The sequence below is a fragment of the Pleurodeles waltl genome, chromosome 7 (assembly GCF_031143425.1).
Source record: "Pleurodeles waltl isolate 20211129_DDA chromosome 7, aPleWal1.hap1.20221129, whole genome shotgun sequence".
Taxonomy (NCBI): Eukaryota; Metazoa; Chordata; class Amphibia; order Caudata; family Salamandridae; genus Pleurodeles; species Pleurodeles waltl.
The window spans coordinates 72,483,438-72,505,666 of record NC_090446.1 but is presented as its reverse complement, the minus strand read 5'-3'; the positions used below and the strand labels follow the sequence as shown (position 1 = coordinate 72,505,666).

General features: G+C 46.3%; 1 protein-coding gene across 1 annotated transcript in view; it reads left to right on the top strand.

Annotated features, from left to right (window-relative positions):
- Positions 1-21,991, top strand: part of LOC138303659 (epidermal differentiation-specific protein-like) — a 50,783-nt gene extending 28,792 nt beyond the window's left edge. Inside the window, exon 3 of the mRNA XM_069242962.1 lies at positions 18,692-21,991. Coding sequence (XP_069099063.1) covers positions 18,716-19,738 — 1,023 coding nt within the window. The 5' untranslated portion in view covers positions 18,692-18,715 and the 3' untranslated portion in view covers positions 19,739-21,991. The remainder of the gene's footprint in view (positions 1-18,691) is intronic.
- The last annotated feature ends 238 nt before the right edge of the window (positions 21,992-22,229 follow it).

Genomic DNA, 22,229 nt, shown 5'->3' with positions numbered 1-22,229 from the left:
CCCCAGTCCAGTAGTGTTAAGTAATATACAGAAGGCTTCCATATACCCACAGGCTGCTCCTGAAAAACGGTTTTCTTCTGCAGTAAAACATCAAAAGCAGGTCTGGTTTCTCTTCCTACCTCATCTCTCAGCAAAAAATGAATCCAAAATGTTATTTAAAAAATAAAAATCAATCCAAATTGGTGTTGTCCCTGCAGCACGGCTGTGCTCAGTATGCCCCCTTCCCCCTCCTCTCGGCCTCTCTCCTCATAGAGGAGAACTCCAAGGCGCTCAGCCAGGGTCTTAGATGAGAAGGGTCGAGGTAGGCCACATGGCCGAGCTAGCAGTCAAGGGCAGTTGGAGAATAAGTAAAAGGGAGGTGAAGGCCTTGGAGGGTGCTTGGTGTCTTAAAACTGTCTCTCCTAACAACTTCAGAAACCAGTGGCCCTGTACATAACTAAAGCACTTTCATTTACCTTCTTCCTCTATCTGCAGCAAAAAAATAAAAATGTTGCCATTTAGCATTCTAATTTAAATCAGCCATGCTAATTCCAATAGAATACCACTTTCTTCTCCCCACCGTCAGAGTTGCTCGCTGGCTAACACAATTCCCTAAAAAAAGACACAAGACTGTCACAGCCTCGAAGAGTGTTCAAATAGTCTGCAATAAAAAATAGTGAGAAAATAATACAGTGTGTAACCATATATTGAGCCCCAGAGAGCATAGTACATTACACATTTTCAAGGCTAGCACAACTATTACAGTGATATTAAGAACAACGTGCATAAAAAACATCTCTCAGTCAAGTTACAGCCTTGAGAAAAATTTAAAAGATAAAGAATGGTAGTATGGGTTATTATTTTGAAGTCCCCAGCAACATAGTGTGGGGATCCACAGATGATGCAGACAGAAAGAGCACATTGTGGTCAATGTTTTGAAGTTGGTCCCATTGCCATAGGATCACAACAGGCTGAGTTATGAGCAAAAATGTTTTGTAAAAGAAATGCCCTCCAAAGCATTATGGGGCAAGTTTTGTGCCACAAATATTTTAATATGTTGATATGACTGTAATGCTAGAACCGCCCCTGGAGGACACCAAAATGAAAATAGCATTTCTAAGAAAAAAGGTTATGTGACTATATAGTTAGCCCCTAGAGAACATAACCAAATATTTAGTCCCTAAAGAGCATAGTGCATTACTCATTTTCAGGGATAGCAGGCCTATAACAACAATATTAAAAACAAGGCCATTAAAACACAAGCTACTCCCATCCCAACTGTAAAATAAAAGTTCCAGCCATGAGAGAGCTTAAACGGACACTGAATGGTGGGAGGGGTTGTTATTTTGAGGTCCCCACTAACCTATTGTGGGTACCCACAGATGATGTTGACAGTAAGAGCACAGTTATCATGAACATTTTGGTGGTGGTCCCATTGTCCTAGGACCACCACAGCCTGAGATATGAGCAAAAATGTTTTGTAAAAGTAATGCCCTTCAAAGCATTATGGGGGAAGTTTCCAGAGTACAGTGAATATTATGTAGCATCGGCTCACCTCCTGTGCCAGGAGAGCCCCTTTTGCATTGAGTATTTCTGTTTTACTGTAAAGTATTCACTGATTTCAAGTGTTTTAAGGGCAGAGACACATTTGGAGTAACCTGCATTATAAAGAAACAGAGGTCTGTTCTCTCCAGAAAAGTCACCTCCTTACGATCGCCTCTTTCTTTTTGTTTTCATGCTCTAGAAAAAAAGGTTCCAAATTCATTTAATTCACATCTGTGTTTGTCTGTTGCTGTCAGTGGCACTATCCGTGTCTAGGCGCTGCACGTCTTCTCTTCCCACAAGTTTGGTTACATGGTGCTGTAGCTATATGGGTGTAGGGTGGCTGTGCACAATGGCCAGTGCACGTTGCCCGTGGATGTGCACACTTATGTGCACGTGGAAAATTAAAGTGTGAACATGTGTGGTGAACACAACTAGAAGTGAAGCTTAGGCCACGATTAAATGTTTTATTTCATGTGACTGATTCTGTAAAACAGCTGAAAGAGGTGTGCGTTTGTGTGTTGGCTGTACATGGCTATGTGCGTTTCTGAGTATAAGTTGTGTGTGCATGTTTCTGTGTGTGTGTGTGGGTGTGTGTGTGTTTATCTGATGTGTATGCATGTTTCTGTGTGTCTTCTCTTCCCACAAGCATTAGCACATGATGCTGTAGCTGTGGGAGCAGAGGTTGGCTATGCACAATGGCTAGTGTACACTACCCGTGGAAGTGCACACTTATGCGCACGTGGGAAATTGAAGTGTAAACATGTGTGGTGAGCACTACTAGAAGTGAAGCTAAGGCTGGGAATAAATATTTAATTACATGTGACTGATCCTGTAAAACAGCAGAGAGAGGTGTGTGCTGTCTGTGCTTTGCTATGTGCGTTTCTGGGTGTATGTTGTGTTTGCATGTTTCTGTGTGCGCAGACGTGTGCGTGTTTTTCTGCTGTGTGTGCATGTTTCCATGTGTGTGTGTGAAATAACCTGCATTATAAATGTAGGAAAGTCCTCCTTTTTGCCCTGGTCACCCCCACACTTTTTGGACAGGTACTGGTGGTTACTGACTCTTGGCTGTGCCCTGGGTACTGCTTACCAGTCCCAGGGCCAGTGCTCTGTGTAAAATGGATATGCAAATTAGGCTAATTATAATTGGCTAAGTTAACCTACCTATAAGTCCCTAGTATATGGTAGGGCATGTAGGTTTAGGGACCACAGCATAGGTGGTGCACACCTAGGTGCACTGCTGAGGTGCCCAGTGTCATTTTAAAGGCAGGCCTGCCTTGCTGGCTGCTTTTAAATTAACGTTATATGCAAATTCGACTTTGGAATTAAAAGTAGTTCCAAAGTCTTAAACTACCTTATTTTTACATATAAGTCACCCCTAAGGTGTGCCCTATGTGCCCCTAGGGCTGGGTGCCATGTAACTATAAGCAGGGACTTTATAAAAATAGATTTATAAACCCTGGTGAGGTAAAAACAGCCAAATTAGTTTTTCCCTCATTGAAGTAAATGGCCTTCATAGGCTAGAATGGGGAGACTTTATTTTAAATTTTAAACTCTCCTTAAATGTTGCATACCAAGAATTTGGTATCAAATTAATTGTTGTAATAAATCCCACAACTTCCAGTTGTTGGATTTAATATAACTTGTTCAGGTAAAAAGTTTTAGACTTTACCTAAAAAGTTGCCAATTTCAGCCCTGCATTGTTTTTGCTGCTGTTCTCTGATTGGCCAGCCTGCAGCAGCTTAGTCAAGCTGCCTTGATGAGGTGTGAAGTGGCCTGGCTTCACACAAAGGAATGTGCTTGTGGGAGAGAATCTCCCCTCAGCAGATGGTGAGGCAGGAAGGGGGAGGGCTGCCAAACTGGTCTTCAAAGGCAGAGAAGGACATTTGGAGCACCCAGCAACACCCCCACATCCTGCAACCCCAGACAACTAGGTGCCCCCTTGATTAGATTAGGAGAGGGAAGGAGAGGGGTCTGTTTATGATTTTTAGCCACACCAGTGGGTGGGCTCAGCCAGATGTAACCTCCAAAAATCAGATTCAGCCATGTTGGATTTTATGAGAATGTTGCCTTTTGGGATGGATTTTTGCCACACTTCCCAGGAAGTGGTCATCACAGGGGGACGACCCTGTACCTGATTGGAGAACCAGGCCCCCCCGCTTTTCACCCAGGAGCAAGGATAAAACTGGCAGACCTGCCCCCACACCTCAGATCCCCACCAGATTTCAACAAGAAAAGAACTAAAGGAGAAGAAGGACTGCCCTGCTGGACCCCTGGCCTGCACCTGGAACCTGCACTCAGAAGGACTGCACCAGCTGCACACTTGGGCTTCACCACAAGAAGGACTTTGCCTGGCTTCAACTGGTTCAAGGAGGGACTCCCTGTTTGCTACAGGTGAAAAATTGCTATCCAGAGTGCCCTGCACCAACTCCTGAAGAAAGTGACCAGCTGACCACTGTCCAGTGGCCAAAAAGGAGTTTGCGCCAGGAGCATTCTGGGAGTTGTAGTCCGCACCCCCCGAGGACCATCACAGAACTTCTGGACCATTGGGGTGAGCTGTGGACCCCAAAAGAACCTTAAAAGAACATCTGGGTGAAGCCCCAGAAGTTTGGAGAAGATTTGAGAATTTTTGTAAAAAAGCTCCAGAGAGGGACCGACCCTCCGCGGAAATTCTAGCCAGCTTGCCTCAACCGCGACCCGGCCTAACTTGGTGGTTCATGGAAGTGCACACTTATGTGCAGGTGGTAAGTTAAAGTGTGAACATGTGTGGTGAGCACTGCCAAAAGTGAAGCTTAGGCCAGGACTAAATGTTTAATTATGTGCGACTGATTCTGTGAAACAGCAGGGAGAGGTGTGCATGCATGGCTATGTGCATATCTGGGTTTATGTTGTGTGTGCATGTTTCCATGTGTGTGTGTTGCATGTTTTCTTGTGCGTGTATGTGTGTGGAATAACCTGTATTGTAAAGAAACTGAGATTTGTTCTCTCCAGAAAAGTCACCTTCTTCCTATCGCCTCATTTTTTTGTTTACATGCTCTAGAATACTTTTCTTGCCACACAACTGCAAACAAAAAGTAAAACAGTTGACATAAGTGAGCAGATTCAAAGTGCCATGGCCGCCATGAGCGTGAGTGCGAAGGAGAGACACAAAAGAAAAAAAGAAGTTCGCTTGCAGTCAAAGTTATCAGCAGAAATGCAATTATCCATGTCACAGGGTCGATGGCTAAGGCGGTAACAAAATCGCCCCAAGGAGTGACAAACGTAAAGCATTTACCAATGATAACAAAGGATTTTTGAAAGGCAAATCCATGAACTAGTGATTGTGATGGGCATGCGGTGGGTGTGACTAAAAGCCCAGATACAGAACAATAAGTCAGAAAAGCAGTTCTTCACGCTGCTATGAGCTAGCACTCAAGGGCAGACCAGTTAGATGATAAGTAAAAGGCATTGGAGGGTGCTGCTGGCAATGCTTGTGTTAAAACCGTCTCTCTTGAACAACTTACTTCAGACAAAACTTTTACTTTCTCATCTACGGAATGTTCTGCTCAGTCCTGGTTCTACTCTTCGTGACTGGACTGCAGTGCCACTGCACAAATTAACCCAAGAACCTGGAAGGAAACTGCTGGACTCCTCCCCAGGCATCAGCCCATCAGTCATAGGAAAATCAACAGGAGTTTCTGGGTCTGGGTGGAAGAAGCAGAGGCCACTGACCCACCCACTCCTGCATCATCTCAGATGGCCTGCCCTGCCCCCAGCCAGTAAGATTAATGGACGTCTTCTGACTCCTCCCTGGGCCATGTGACTAATGCCTAAAGTAAAATTCTAGTATATGCAGTAACACCCACCCCCACCCACCAGTGTGTCGTCAATGACCTGATTTATGCCTCCCGGTTAAATAAATTTTAGCCCAGCCAACACATGCACAGGCCAAGACCCATCCTCCTCCACCCCCCTCAAAAAACCCAGATTAACACATGTTTGGTCACCAAGCAGCCAGCACATTTTATTGCTAGCTGCTTGGTGATCTTCTTACACTTTTATTGCTCCCCGAGGGTGGTAGGGCAATGCCCATTTCGCCCATGAACACCAGCCATCCCTGATAAGCCCACTAAAAAACCCAAAGGTTACAGGGACATTATAGTTAGGTTCAGATTTTACATGTACAAAACCATAGAAATTCAGCTGTTGTAGTTAGAGTTATTTCAAGTAACTATAACTCGTTCAGTAGGGTACCTATAACTCACCCCTTCTTGCCACTCCTTGTCCCTGACTCACAGAATTTTGCCTCAGATGATGTCTCACTCGCTCTGAGTGTGGCTATATAGGACACTCCCTTCAGGATACCCTGCTAATACCCAGACACCAGCAGAGATCCAAAGTAGTTTTGACTGTTCAGAGACATTGGGCAAAGCTTTGATCCTAGGAAGCCGCCCTAGAGATGTCCCCTGGCAAATCCACAGGGAAACCAGCTAGACAACTCCTCCTCACAGAAGCTCTTCTCCAACCCCAGCCAAATGGCCACTTCCCAAAGATCACTGCCAACAGATCCCCTGATACCGCATCGGACCAAACGCCTGATGGAACCATGGAACGTATCCTTCAGGAAATATTTGGTCGCAGACTAGAAAGCATGGATTCCAACATCTCTGCACTGATGGCCGAGCCCAAATCTGTTCCCTTGGACATTGCAGGTTTCCAGACTCGCACGGTGGACCTGCAACTGCGTGTTGCTTCAGCAGAGGATTGCCTCAACACGCTCCTGGACAGGGACCAAGAACTACAATACTTCCGTAGTAGGGTAAGCGACCTGGAAGACAGGAGCCGCAGGGACAATGCCTGCTTCTTTGGACCCCAGAACACATGGAAGGGTCGGATATGATGAGATTTCTTAAGGACATTCTCCCACCTCTCACTGGCCTCATCTTTGAGTCTCCTATAGAATTCCAGCGAGTGTATTGCGTAGGGCCCCTGCGTCAAGACCGCTCAATGGAACCTCGCCCGATCATTGCTGGCCTCCTACGCCATGATCAGGCACAACAATTCCTCACCGCATGTTGCTCCCATAGCCCCTACTCAATGAAGGACATGAAATACGCATTGCTGTGCACTTTTCCTGGGAAACCAATGTTCGACGCAAAGCATTTTTATCCCTCTGGCCTTTGCTCTGCCAAATGGATTTAAATATGTTTTTTTAGAACCAGCCTAGATGTGGATAACCCAGATTAGCACATGTTGGTCACCAAGCAGCCAGCACATTTTATTGCAAATTGTAAATCTAAGGACTTCTTTGATCCAGAGAATCTTCGCCTCTTCCTGGATGGACTTTCACCTTAGACCATAGATGTCGTAGTCGTACAGCCAGATGACAGACCTCAGACATCGCATCCTCTACACACTCTTCATAGTGACCACTGGCACCAGAAAAGGGGAGCGCATCACAGGGGTAGAGACCACGAGAGAACAACGTGATCCACAGGGGATAAAGTCCAGGCGCTCCAGGCTGTGGCACACCTCACCCAGACTCAGGACAGAGACAAATCACAATTACTTCTGAAATCAACCTCTCTGATGCAAAAAACAAACTGACTTTTCTGATCCCTAGTACATCCACCTCCCCCTTACATGCCTGGACTTAAGACACAAAGATCTGAGATCATTCCTCACTGGACAGCTGTGTATCTTGCTGAGTGCTTATGCATGCTAGTGTAGCTGGCTTTTGGGTGTGGCTTTGGATTGTTTTGCTAGTGGGAGAGGATAGTGGAATTTCATTTCATGGTGATTGTTGCAACATCCTGTTTTGACTCCGTACTTCCTGCAGCATCCCTACCTCCCACAAACCCATTACTCAAAGGGATATCAGTTTATTTGTTAGTTTGTGTGCAATGTTATGACCCACTGGGGTATGCGACAACTTTTAGTAGTGCTTAATGTTGTTGACATTATCATTGTTTTGGTATATCCAGGCAGCATAAATCCTACTCATATATTCCACCTGTGTTTAGTATCCTTAATTTGTTCTTTTTCTCATACGCACTGCCTGCTCTGCCTACCTGAAAGAGCCCTCCCAGCACAGTAGACCCACAAGCCTAGACCCATGGTTCACAGATCTGGGCCTTGAGGCCGAGTCCTAGCCTGGCCGGGTTTCTGCCCATCCCTACCCATACCACATTAGCCCTCTTTGCTTACCATCCTTACTAACCCGCTTTTTCTCACCTTAACTCTCACTTCCCCCCTACATGTATACCTCCCCCTTTTGTCCCCTGCCACAGGGTGCTCCCCGACCCACCCATATTGGATCCGAATGGTTGCACCTTCCTGGAACCTAGTCAACTTCTCCCTTCTCTCCCTGCTCCTTTGCTTCCCTCCTAACTGGTAACCCCTTCCTCTCCTGGTTTCCAGCCCCCAACCCTCACCCCCCTGCAAGGAACAGACACAGAGCCTACCTAAACTATCCTGCCATGTCATTGGCTGGCCTGTCGCCTGCCAACCCTGCCCTCTATGCCTTCTCTCGTGGAATGTTAATGGACTAACCCACTATGTGAAACAGAAAAAAGTTCTGTCGTATCTCGGGTCCAAAAAGACGGATGTGGCTTGCTTACAAAATACCCATTTTGATGGCCCTGAATAAACTACGCTGAGAGTGGGTGGCAAGGGTGATACACAGCTGATAACCTAAGATGATGGAAACCCCAGGAAGTGTGGAGTAGCGATCTTGCTGTGCAAAGCGCTACCTGCCACTGTCATTAAAACTTGGTCTGACCCTAAAAATAAGTTCATATTTGTAAAACTTAGAACTGGAGAGCTATTGATCTTTGTGGGCTCTGTATATGCACCCACAGGCTTCAAACGCGCTTTCCTCCTTCATCTCAACTGCCTCCTAACAGACATTGGTGCCTGGCAATACCTAATAGGTGGCGACTGGAACCTCACCAGAGACACAGTACTAGATAAGACTGGATCTATAGACACGAGCCATAACCTGGATAGATCACAGCTAGGAGATGTAGTTGTGGACCATGGCCTGGTGGACCACTGGAGACTTGTCCACCAGACTGATGGGGAGTATACATTCCTTTCATTAGCATATGGCACCCAAGCATGACTAGACTCCTTCCTAGTCTCTCAGAGAGCAGTGCCACAAATCCAGGACACTAAAATCCTGGAACCTGCATTGTCTGACCATGCCCCCATATTGCTGTCTATAAAATTGTGCCTGACCTCTCCGGGCTGCAAACTGTGGCGCCTAGCCGTCCACCGTTATCATACCTGCCAAGGTAAATTATTACTGCGCTCACACGTGTCTACATACTTAACAGATAATAAGGGTTCAGTGACGTCCCATAGAGTACTTTGAGCAGTCGCTAAAGCTACCATCTGGGGACAAATGATGTGTGATGCAGCGATAGCCAACAGAAAAAAACAGCTGACAAAAAGAACTAGAAGACGACATTACTTCTTTTACCCGGCAATATACGACCTGCCCAACACCTCAGGTGCGGTGAGGGCTGGAATGGGTCCATACGGCCCTCAATAGCCTCTACATGTCCAAAGCAGAATATGCTCTACAATGATTAAAAGGCTGACACTATGAGCAGAGGGAGAAGGCCGGACTACTCCTGGCTGACCAAATAAGACAGTTAGAAGCGGCACAGGCTCTCACCGACATACACCCCTCAACCGGTGAGTTCCAGACCCAACCACAGGCCATTGTCAACAAATTCACAAAGTTTTACTAGACATTATATACGCCAGAGATGGTGGCTACCTCTGCTGAGGTGGAAAACTTCCTAGATGAGGTACGGCTACTCCGCTTGATAGACGAAGGATGAGAACTCCTGAAAGGCTCAATCAACGAACTGAGATCGTCCAAGCTATTGCCAAACTCCCGTATCACAAAGCACCTGGTGCGGATGGATTCCCTGAGGAATTCTACAAATGGGCCCAAGAGGAGGTAGTGGATACCCTCCATGCTGCCTTCCAGGAAGCCGAGCAATCAGGCTGCTTAGGCTTGATCTCCAATGGAGCTGTGATTATGGTCATCCCCACACCAGGGAGCGATCCCCATTTATGTGGCAATTACAGGCCAGTCTCCCTTCTTAAAGGAAATATCAAGATACTCGCAAGGGTCCTAGCAGTCCATCTATGTAAGGTTATTCCCTCCCTGATTCACAACGTACAGGTGGAGTTCGCACTGGGATGCACCTCTAGGAATCACCTCTGTACCCTATCTCACGCCATATGGGAGGCCAGGGACATGCCAGATAAGGCCTTGGCCCTATCCCTTGACCCCGAAAAGGCAATTGATCAAATCGAATAGGAATACCTATTCATTGTCTTACAGAGATTTGGACTAGGGGATCAATTCATAAGGTCCGATTGCTATACGATGACCTCACAGCCCGGGTCAACTGTGGAGGATTCTTGTCTGACCTCTTCCCAATTTGGAGAGGCATGCAGCAGGGCTACCCACTGTCACCACTCCTGTTCCTCCTGGCAGTGGAGCCCTTAGTGGCTATGCCACGTCAGTCATCGCTCCTATCTGGGATACCCCTTCGGGGAGGGGAATCAAGGCTGTATCTATAAGTGGATGACATCCTGTTGACCATAACAGACCTGGGCCATTCCATCCCAGCCCTGCTAGTGGTCATTAACAGAATTACAACCATCTCTGGCTATCGGGTGAATTTGGGATAAAAGTGAGGCTTCATCTCTGTCATCACACGAGCAGGCAACCTTTTCTCATGGGTACCATCATGCATCAAATATTTGGGGACTCTGGTCAAACGGGGCATGCAACTGATGATCTCTGATAACCTTGATCCCCTCATTAACCACTTGAAGCTGGACTTTGACAAGAGGTTGTCCCTGAGACTCTCCATGTCGGGCCGTATACAGGCAGTGAGAATGGTTACTTTACCATCTTTCACATATGTACTGTGCATGCTCCCCCTCCATGTACCCTTGGCATCCTTATGTCTCTTTGACACACAGATTCAGACCTCCCATAACTTGCAGCTTCTACACTTTTGGCTCACCGCTCATGTGGAGGCATGGTACTTCCATTGATGGTACTCTATGCTCTAGCCCTTCATCTCACAATGGCATTCCTGCTCCCCGAGGTATCTGATCCACCACAATGGGTTCCCACAGAATGACTGTTACTCTCCAGCAGCGCTTGTCTTGGTCCCTTGTACAAGAAACATCCCTCTCGAGCCCAGCTGGACAACCCGATCCTCCATATCATGCATAAAGCGTGGGACAGAGTGCACCAGCTTCACGGTATTCACCTGCGCCCACACAAACGTGCCCCCCAGTTGAACAATACCTGCCTACAAATTGAGAGGAAGACCCTACAATTGGAATAATGGCACTTGGCAGGCATTCTCTGTCTGAAGCAAGTCTTGGCCAAGGGAGATCTCCAACCTTTCGGGAAAACTACAGAATGGATTTGGTCTCCTGCTGCACCAGGAGTGGCAACACCTTCATCTCCATCATTGCCTACAGCGCTGTTTGGGGCCCCGACCATGGAACTTACAGACCTCCCCTGCGATGTCATATCTTAGGACCTAGGTCGATACAAGGACACGATGTTAGGTTTCTACCACTTCATTATGCGCCATCTTTACTCGCAACCTTTCCTCTCAGGCCCCTGCACCAAATGGCAGTCCTGTCTTCAGATTGAAATCGACAAAGAGGACTGGCCTGATATCATGGAAGCCCTAGATAGGGTCATGCAGGAAGTTCATCTGAAATTCTGTCTTTTCAAAACACTTCATAATTGGCACTGGACCATAGCGAGATTATACTGGGTGAGTCTCCTGCCCCATGTGAAATGCTGGCACTGCCCGGCCAACCATTTTGACCTAGTCCATGTACTGTGTGAATTCCCCTCGATACATCCCATCTGGGTAGCAGTGGAAAATACCCTGGAAACTATCATGACACTGAAAATACCCCTCCCACAGTCCTTAACACTTCTACATGACACAGGAGAATCCCAAGACCTTTCTTGTCCTCAAAGACACCTCTTGAAGTCAGCTCTAACAACTGCCAAAATATGTATCCTTCCTCACTGGAGCTCCCACCCTCACATGATGAATAGATGGTGCTTATGATTCAGACAGCAGCCCATGAGCGTGTTATATATACCCTGCAAGACCAGTCGGAAATATTCCTGCAGGTATGGACACCATTACTCCGAGACAGTCCCTGACTGATTGACCACACTCTCCAACACCCACTCAAGGGCCCCCTTCCCTTTCCTGCTCTTTCTCACTCATACTAACTTCCCTTTGCTCCCCCCTCCCCAATTTCCTCCGCCCCCCTTCGGATCCCTGTTAACCCGCCCCGGTCTTGATCTTGGCCTTGACTCTGCATAACCACATGCTCCTGCCACGTTTTATTGTCGCTCTATATCTGCTCTCTTTTCCACCATGAGATTTTCCCCTGAAAACCCCCTCATCCCCTGTCCCGCTCACGCCCTTCTCAATACATCATCTAATGCCTGTGCTAGTGCCTCCACTCTTCTTTCCTCCATAGGGGTCTTGCCCACCCTCCTTGTTTGATGTATCAGGATGCCCCCCTTCCCACCGATCAGGATGTCCAGATCCTCCCCTTACCTGATGCAAAAACAATACGTATCTGTGATCACTGACAATGCTATTTGAGGGAAACCTGTCTCCATAGCCCTCAGTCTTTTGTTTCTAGCTGCCCCCCCTTTTTTTATTATTTGCCCCACAGCACCTCTAAAACTAGTAGCCATGACAGCCAATATTTGTTGTTATGATACCTTGGGGCCAGATGTAGCAAATTTAAAATTTGCGAGGTGCAAAGTGCGAGTCCCTGCGACTCGCACTTTGCACCTCGCAAATTGCTATGCAGTACGGTGTCTCAGACACCGACTGCGACTCACTATGGGGTCGCAATGACCCACCTCATGAATATTCATGAGGTGGGTCGCAAATTGCGGCCCCATAGCGAGTATAGGCACTCGCAAACATGGAGGCCTGCTGACGTCAACAGACCTCCATGTCCGTGACTGCTTTTAAATAAAGCAGTTTTTTTTTTTTTAAGTGTAGCCCGTTTTCCTTACAGGAAAACGAGCTGCACTTAAAAAAAAAACCGAAACCTTTAGTTTCGGTATTTTTTCAGGGCAGGGAGTGGTCCCTTGGACCACTCCCTGCCCTGAAAAAATATTTGTGGGTCCAGTCACAAACTGGAAGGGGTCCCATGGGGACCCCTTCCAATTTGCGAGTGGGTTACCATCCACTTGAAGTGGATGGTAACTGCGATGCCATTTGCGACCGCGCACGCGGTCGCAAGTGGTATTGCATACCACTCAGACTCGCAAATAGGAAGGGAACACCCCTTCCTATTTGCGAGTCGGAAATGCATATTGCGAGTCGGTACCGACTCGCAATATGCATTTCTGCATAGCAAAGAGGCATTTGCACCTCGCAAACGGCGATTTTCGCCGTTTGCGACGTGCAAATACTTTGCTACATCTGGCCCCTTGTTTTGTCTTTTTGATAAAGAACTACGACCAAAAAAAAACACATAAGGGGACAGGAAACAGGTACACTGACTCTAGGAAAGTAGCCTCTTTCTAGCATGGTTAGCCCCACTTTTTGCCTGTTTGTCAGTGTGTTTTACTGTGTTTTACTGTGTCCACTGGGATCCTGCTAACCAGGACCCCAGTGATTATGCTCTCTCCTTTAAAACTTTTGGTAACTTTACCGTTTTCACCCCACATATTGTATACTAGTACCCCCATGTAAGTCCCTAGTACATGGTACCCAGTAACCCAGGGCATTGGGATACCAGGGGATGCCAATGGGCTGCATCATGTATTATGATACCCATAGAAAGCCCATGCAAAGTGGTCTACAGACCTGCCATTGCAGTCTGCGTGAAAGGGTGCAGGCACCCTTTCACTGCCAGCTCACTGCACCAGGTCACTGTAAGTCACCCTTATGGCAGACCCTCATAGCCCAGAGGGCAGGGTGCAAGTACCTCTGTGTGAGGGCACCTCTGCAATAGCAGAGGTGCCCCCACAAACTACAGTTCCATTGTCCTGGAGATCGTGCGTGCAGGGATGCCATTTTATGAGTGTGCTGGACATAGGTCACTACCTATGTCCAACTACATAATGGTAACTCCAAACCTGGGCATGTTTGGTATCAAACATGGCAGAATCATACCCCAGTACTTCTGCAAGTATTGCTGGTATGATTCCATGCCCTCTGGGGGCTCCTTAGAGGATCCCCAGCATTGCTACCACCAGTCTTCCGGGGTTTTCCGGGCAGCCCAAACTGCTGCTACCCCTCAAACAGGTTTCTTCCCTCCTGCTGCTTGAGCAGCTCAAGCCTAGGAAGGCAGAACAAAGGATTTCCTTTGGGAGAGGGGTGTTACACCCTCTCCCTTTGGAAATAGGTGTTACATGGGTTGGGAGGGGTAGCCTCCCCAAGCCACTGGTATGCTTTGAAGGGCACATTTTGTGCCCTCCGTGCATAAACCAGTCTACACTGGTTCAGGGACCCCCAGTCCCTGCTCTGGCACAAAACTGGACAATGGAAATAAGGGGAGTGACCACTCCCATGTCCATCACCACCCTAGGGGTGGTGCTCAGAGCTCCTCCAGAGGGTCCCTGGGTTCCGCTATCTTGATTCGAAGGTTGGCAGGGAACTCTGGGAGCATCTGAGTGGCCAGGTCAGGCAGGTGACGTCAGAGCCCCCTCTTGATAGGTGGTCACCTGGCTAGGTGACCAGTCCCCTTTTCAGGCCTATTTAGGGTCTTTCTCTGGGGTGGGTCCTCAGATTCGGCTAGCAAGATTCCAGCAGGACTCCTCTGCAACTGCCACCTCAACTTCTGACTGAAGAAACTGCAACTAGTTGACTCTGCCTGCAACATTGTTTCCACAGCTCCTTCCAGGCTCTGAAACATTTCCCTGGTTGTGCACCCTCTGAGGACAGCCCGTCTTCAGCCTGCATCAGAAGGAAGAAGGAATCTCCCTTGGAGTGAAGGAGTCCCTCCCCTGCATCTGTAGGCACCAACAGCAATGATGACTGGTTGCGTGGATCCCCCCTCCTGCTGAGCTGCGTGGATACTGCATCATGGGTGGTAGTCTGTAGTGGTCCCCTTGGTCCTCTCTACCAACTGTCCAATTTGGGTGGAGGTAAGCCTTTGCCTTCCCACACAGGACAGTACCCCCTTGCACCGCGTCTCTTGCAGCTGCAAAGGCTTGTTCGCATCTCCTCCAAGGGATCTTCAGGTGATGTGTAGCTCCAGTCCCCAGCACTCCTTCCTGCGACGCACAGCCCTCTGCATGGTTCTCCTGTGGTGTGGGATCACTTTCTGCAGTGCTGCCTGGGCACCTTCTACGTCTTCTGTGTCCTTGTGGGTGCTGTCTCTGCTCCTGTGAACTCTCTGCATCGCTGAGGGTCCCCTGTGACTTCCCCTCCTGGGTTGAGTCCTCCTGGGCCTTGCTGGTCCCCTGCAGCACCACTTTCCGCCAACCGTGAGTGAGTTTTGCCTGTGCCAAGGCTTGTTGGTGGAATCCAGATGTGCAATCTTCCATCTGGAGTGGGACATCACTTGCATCCTCTAGGAACTTGACTCCGACTCCAGGGCTGCAGTGCTGACCTTCCTTTCTTCACTGTTTACCCACTCCTGCATCCTCAGCGTGGTGGGTAGGGGCTCCTGCCCCCACTAGACTCTGCTGTGTCTTCTGTACTTGGTCCCGTCTTTACACAGGTCATCCTCTTCAGGAATCCACCATTAGTTTCTTGCAGACTTCCCTGGGTTTTGCATTTTTCTTCTTTTCTTCTTTTTGGGTGGTTTGGAGAAAATCCAGTGATTTACTCCTGCATTCCCGGTCGCTGGGGGGTATTGTAGTACTTACCTTTGTGGTATTCTGGTCACCTCAGCTACCCTTCGCACTCTTTACTTATCTAGGTGGGGGTCCTGCCTTTTCATTCAATTTTTTTTAGCGTATGGTTTGGGCTCCCCCTAATGTCACTATTCTATACTGTGTTTTGCACTGTTTTCTAACTATCCTTATGCCTATTTCTGACTGCTAGTGTACATAACTTGTGTGTTACTTACCCCCAAGGGAATATTGCCTCTTTAGTCATTTTTGGTATTGTGTTACTCTAATAAAGTACCTTTATTTTCGTAACACCAAGTGTTTTCTTTCACGTGTGTTAATGCTGTGTGACTACAGTGGTATTGCATGAGCTTTCTATGTCTCCTAGATAAGCTTTGGCTGCTCATCCACAGCTACCTCTAGAGAGCCTGGCTTCTAGACACTGACTACACTACAGGAGTAAGGGATACCTGTACCTGGTATAAGGTGTAAGTACATCAGGTACCCACCACACACCAGGCCAGCCTCCTACACTGACCCAATAGGATACATAGAGGAGTCCTTTAGAGACCCCTTTTGGGCAACAAATTGCCTAATTTTTTTGTTGTCTGATCCTTGGATCCACGCAGTGGAGCCGTGGTTCCAGAGAAATATTATATTGAAAAAAAACACCTACTACGTGCAACCTCATACTGCGCACAGCTGAAGTCCATGTGCTGCTTAGGTTTGGGTGCATGCAGGAGGGTTGGCAGGTGGGCCCGCTGCGCATGCCGAAGGCTTCGGCGGCGCCTGTTATATTTACATGTGTGCTTGTCAAAATAACCATAGAAATTCTCAGTAAAAACCAAAGGTTACATAGATGTTACAGTTAGGTTCTGAATTTGCTCAAACAAAACCATAGAAATTTAGCAGTTACAGCTATGGTTAACCCAAGTAACTATAACTCACGCCCTTAGGTAACTAAATCTCACCCCTTCACCATGCACAGAAAATTACTCCAGATATTACTGTATATCATTGATCACACTTTCTATCGCATCATTGATATTATTACTGCAACATTAGAAACAAAAATTATTGATGGGAAAACTGTGCATGGCAGGGGCGCAAGTGATAGTTACCTTAGGGCGCAAGTTGTAGTTACTTGAGTTAACGATAACTATAGTGAATTTCTATGGTTTTGGGCGAGTTAATTCAGAACCTAACTATAACATCCTTGTAACCTTTGTTACAGAGATGTTATTATTTTATATATATATATATATATATATATATAAATATATATATAGAGAGAGAGAGAGAGAGAGAGAGAAAGAGAGAGAGAGAGAGGGAGAGAAAGAGAGATAGAGTGTGTGAGAGAGAGAAGGAGACTGTAAAGGTAGATAGATGTGGAGTCTGATGTTGAAAATCTGCATTACTTACCTGTCAATGTTTTGGTCCTCGATATTACACATTATTGTGGTAGCTGGATATTATATACTTGATATTCTGGATCTACATCCATGTTTGCCATGCAACAGAGTGCGGTGCTTTGGATCCCACTTTTCTTTTAACAAAATCTGGACAGGAAGTGTGGATCCACTGTCTCAAACTGTAGTTCTTTCTTAGTGTGGCTTTTCTTTTAAGTGTCCTTTTCAGGCTATTCCCTATACAAGCCTTTCTGAAGAGTGAGGGATCTCACTGTAGGGTTGTCTCCATCCTGGGGCACCTACAACAGATGCACAAAAAGGTGTAGGGTTTCTGCACCTTAATGCCACCTGCCCATCTAAAGCATTATTCAGGGAAAGACAATTGGGTAGGCTTAACCTAGATACTTCATCACCTTTTACCCAGAATCCGCAGTTCCAGCCCTCACACCTACCATCAACCAAATGGCAGGATTCTGAAGGCTAAACAGCAGCAGCATCTAGCTATCCAAAAGACCTCATGGGACATCTAAAGGAGCGCTGTCTCCACACCCTTCTTCACTGTCGAGGCCTTATCATTCCAGCTGCAGGAATATAAGCTATACACTTCCACTGTCCTGGGGCGCAGTTGTCACCTTCCATCTTGTGCAAGGCCAGGCCGGGGTTATTCAAAAGGATTCCACTGACCTCTTATACTCTAGCTCACTCACATACAACATGCGTGTGCTATGTTAGTTTCACACACCAACAAGCGGGATGTTAACGCAAGTCCTTGCAATTTTTTTGTTAAATCCGGCATCATACTCATATTTCCTTTCACTAAAAAAAAAAGCAATCACTGGGGGATGGGTGGATTGATGGGTGAGCTGAAGGGACGGAGGGATGGGTGGACGAGAATAAAGGAGAGAATGAAAGAGGGGCAATAGCCAAGGTGGAGGAGGGAAGAGGTTAGTGACTAGGTAGGTTAGGAAGGTGGTGGAGGAGAGTTCGAGGGCCAATGAATGCATGTGTTTGTTTCCATCTCCCTAGTGAACGTTGGAGACTGAGCAAGTGTGAGCTAGATTGGGTGAGGTGGACGGCTCCAAAGTGCAGCTTAGTCACCTGACCTCAAGGCAGTGTTAATCTAACACCCTGGCTGAGAACCTGCAAAACCGAATTACACACAGATATTGGCAATGTGGCACAGTTCACGATCACAACCCAAGGCAGACGCCGGTTTTATTCTCAAATTGCTAGAGCAATAAGCAGTTGATGGAAGCAAATCCTGGGATACCGTCTTTGACAATTGTCACATGTTCAAAAGTAATTTTACGAAATCAGCAAAGTTGGTCGTTTTGTGGAAATAAAGTGTATGGATGAAAACACTGTAAGAACATACAGTTATACGTGAGCGAAAATTAAGTTGAAAGCTTGGGCAAGGTATTATGCTGGTGCAGGGCAAGTCTTCTCCCAAACACAAGTAGGAGCTATATTTGGATGTGATCAATGTTTTAAAAGGAACACTTTCTTCTGTTACACATCTCCATTTGACGATTTGGGTTTAACTAGCGTTAAATTCCAGGAGTGCACGTTTAGGAATTTTCCAGTGGTCTTGTCACTTTAAAATTGATGCCACATATGGATCTTGTCCTATCCTGCCACTTCATCATACTATTCCTTATGGGCTCTTTGTAGCCAACATGTTTAATAAACCCTGAGCCATCTAGTTAAACTGTTAAAGAAAACAACTTTATGTGTGAGGGCTTTCACTTATTAGGAAAGTAGTCTGAAAAGCTATTGTCTAAACAAAAACATTAAAATATGCCTTCTTTCCGCTTAAAAGAGAGGACCAAGTGCTGTGACTTTTCACACAATCATGCATGATGGTTCTCCACTGACTATTTGTTGTTTTATATTACAGGGTCAGCTACAGAAAACACATTGAATGATGACCATGAACACCATCACTGTCTATGAACATCCCAATTTCCAGGGACTACGTAGGACATATCGGGCAGATGTTCCTAATCTTGCAGATGAGAACTTCGGAGACTGCATCTCATCTATGAAGGTGGTGGGGCAGCCATGGCTAATATACGAGCATCCAAACTACCAGGGATGGTGCATCGCCCTGGAGGAGGGCGACCACCCTGCCACTGAAATAAATGACAAGGCATCTTCTCTGAAGCTGATCACTGAAGACCTGACCAATCCAAAGATCACAGTCTATGAGCATCCCAATGCCTCTGGTAATCAAACAGTTCTGACTCAAGAGACCAATCTAATATTTGGAAACATGAATGATAAGATATCTTCTCACAGAGTCCAGAAAGGAACATGGCTTTTATACGAGCATCCAAATAGAGGGGGGAGGTTTATTGTAGCCAAGACTGGTGAATATCTGGCAAACTACTGTGACGTTGGTTTGAACGATCAAGTCTCCCACGTCTATCCTCTACGCCCCGGAAAAGAGTCTGTGATCGCCACACTTCTGTGGGATAAGAAAAAGATAGAGAGTGAAAAGAACATCCAGGTAGATCAGTATGTTTACATCAACAACACAGACATCGAGCAGGAGTACACTGCTACTTCTTGCAAAGAGTATGAGAAATATGTCTCCCATAGCTTTGAATTCAGCAATGAGACATCAATCAAGGTGGGTCTCTCATTTGCCTTGAAAGGAGTAGTCAATATTGAGGCAGAGGCGTCCAATACCTTTAAAGTGAAGAAGGATCAGGCTGAGTCATTCACCACAAGGAAAAAGGCAGAGTTAAGTTTGCCGGTGAAGGTACCGCCACGCACAAAAACGACCATCAGTTTCATGTGCAAGGAGATTATGTTCTCAGTACCAGTGGAGCTAAAAATCTTACGTGGTATTAAGACTGTGATTGAATATGGCACATACCACTGCGAGTCTGGCACAGACATCAGTATTGATTTGCAATCTGACACCATTGGTAAATTGTAGCACGAGCCACATGTCTTGGTAGGGGCTGTGCCTCAACATTGATTTGCTATCATTTGAATGAGTGCTTTTCTTAAAACTGAAAAATCTTCGAATGTTTTTTTTTTAGAACTTCCATTTTCACACACTATTGCCCGTATTTATACTCTGTTTGCTCCATCTTTGCGTCATTGTTTTACACAAATGTGGCACAAACTTACAAAATATAATTATATTTTATAAGTTTGCAGTGCTTTTGCATCAAAATATGGCACTAAGGCGGCGCCAACAGAGTATAAATACGGGCCTACATTTCACAAGATATCCTTAGCCAGCAGGCTGTCATCCTGGGACCCAGCTGAAGCTGAATGCCATCTAAATGGGTTTTCCTGTAGCTTAGCAATGTACGTTGACCTCTTACCAATCAGTCAATGCCAAATTTGGAATGGATAACTGGTTGTCTTGGCTACATAGCAATGTAACTGTTACCTCGAGTTAGAGAGGCAAGGCGATGCTCTAACCACTCAATGGATGTCACCGAGGCACTGGTGTACGACTGTATGCGTTATGACTTCAGCCACTGCTGTACTGTGATTGGCCAGTGTGCATATCTGCTGCACTTCAAGCTCTCTGTTCTCTTCAAGTGCTTGGCGCCAATGATTCATTTGTGTCTGCACGTGACAATGCTTCAGCTATTGCTGGACCCTACCGTCATATTTATGTTTACATCTGCACCAGACTGCTAAGACTATACTCTGGACACTTTGGGCCTGATTTATACTTTTTTAGTGCTGCATTTGTGTCATTTTTTGACGCAAGAGTGGCGCAAACTTACAAAATCGAACTGAATTTTGTAAGGTTGAGCAACTTTTGCATCAAAAAATGACACACATGCAGTGCTAAAAAAGTATAAATATGGGCCTTTGTATCACTGCAGGAACAATGTCTGCTTTGTAAAGAACCTAAGAGAATTCCACACTGTGGGCCCTACGTATCAAGTAGTTGTGTGGCACTTGCACCACGCAGTGGGTGCATGCGCAAAACAGCTACTAAATGCGATTTATCAAGCCATGCAAGGCCACCTTGTGTGGTGAGTTGCTTGATAAATATAAACTAATGCAGTGCAGCACAAATCACTGCACTGCGTTACTCTTCCCCAGGGAGGCGCTCCATGTGTGGTGCCTGGGTGTTCCCACACAACTCCCACGGATGCTATTGTGTTCCCAGATTTACCATAAGTGGTAGACCTGGGAATGCGCCAGAACTGTTACTCCTCCACAGGTGAGGTGTGAAAAGGAGTGATATGTTTATTTCTCCTTGTTTTTAGCCTCTTTCTATTTGGTCTCCATTCTGCAGCTCACATAGAAAGAGGAATATGCCTCAGGGGATTGTTGTTGTACAGGAAGTTGCTGTTGCTGCCACTCAGTCATCACTGATTTGCATCACATGCTTTGGTCATGCTCGACCCTTTCTGCATATTGGGCTCAGATATACAAGGTTCTATGTTAAGTCACTGAACTGCCTGCCATATATACATGAGAGGTCTGTGCCCTGATCATTTCAGGGGCAGAAAACCCTGCAGATCCTGGACACACTTCACCAGTTTGGCTTTCACTTTGAGCATGCACTTGAGGGCATCACGAGTGCCACCGATTACAGCATGGCGGGGGCTATGTCTAAATGGGAGAGGGAAAAGGATGCTGTCCTTCATCACGAGGAGGCCCTCCAGGTCCATAAATACTCTCTGCCTGCTGCCTGGGATACCCTCCTAGAACAGTTCAAGCAGTGCACCAAGGCTGTTGTCTTGAACCCATGACCATGTAAGGGCCCTGCATACTTTTCCTCTTACACAGCCAAACTATGACCTGATTGTCTGACCCACCCTCCGGTATTCTGTATTTCTTTTTCTACTCAGGTATCCTCTCACCTTTGCACTCGTCAGCCTAGACTCCAGGCTACCTTTCTCGGCTGTGCCCCTACCCAAACCCCCAGTGCTCCTGCCCCCCATGTTTACCCTAAGTTTAAAGGCATCAACAGCTTGCAGGAGGACAATCCTAACCATACATGATCAATGAGAGCAAACACTCTAGTGGTCCCAAGATAGGAGTCCACTTACATGATGTCACAAGATAGCAACAACTATGTACTAACGCCAATGTTCTTCATTTGTACTCTGTTGTGCTTCAGTACCGTGTTAACTACCCCCAACTAGGGGACCTTTATTGCTGTAACCTTATGTTTATTTGCAAAATCCAATAAAAACATTTTAAAAATGAATAGTTGTGGTGCAGAATCGCCTGAATGACTTTATTCCCAGGTGCTATTACAACTGCCACACCATTGATAGCTATGACCCTGAAAGGAGAAAAATTTATGTGTCGCCATACTGGATTTTAGATTCCTTTTACAACATTCTTTTCTCATTATATGACAACTTTGTTGGTGTAAGTAGAATATCTATGTGTTTTTTTAATCGAAAAAAATAATTTGAACTGCTGATTTCTTATCAAACTCT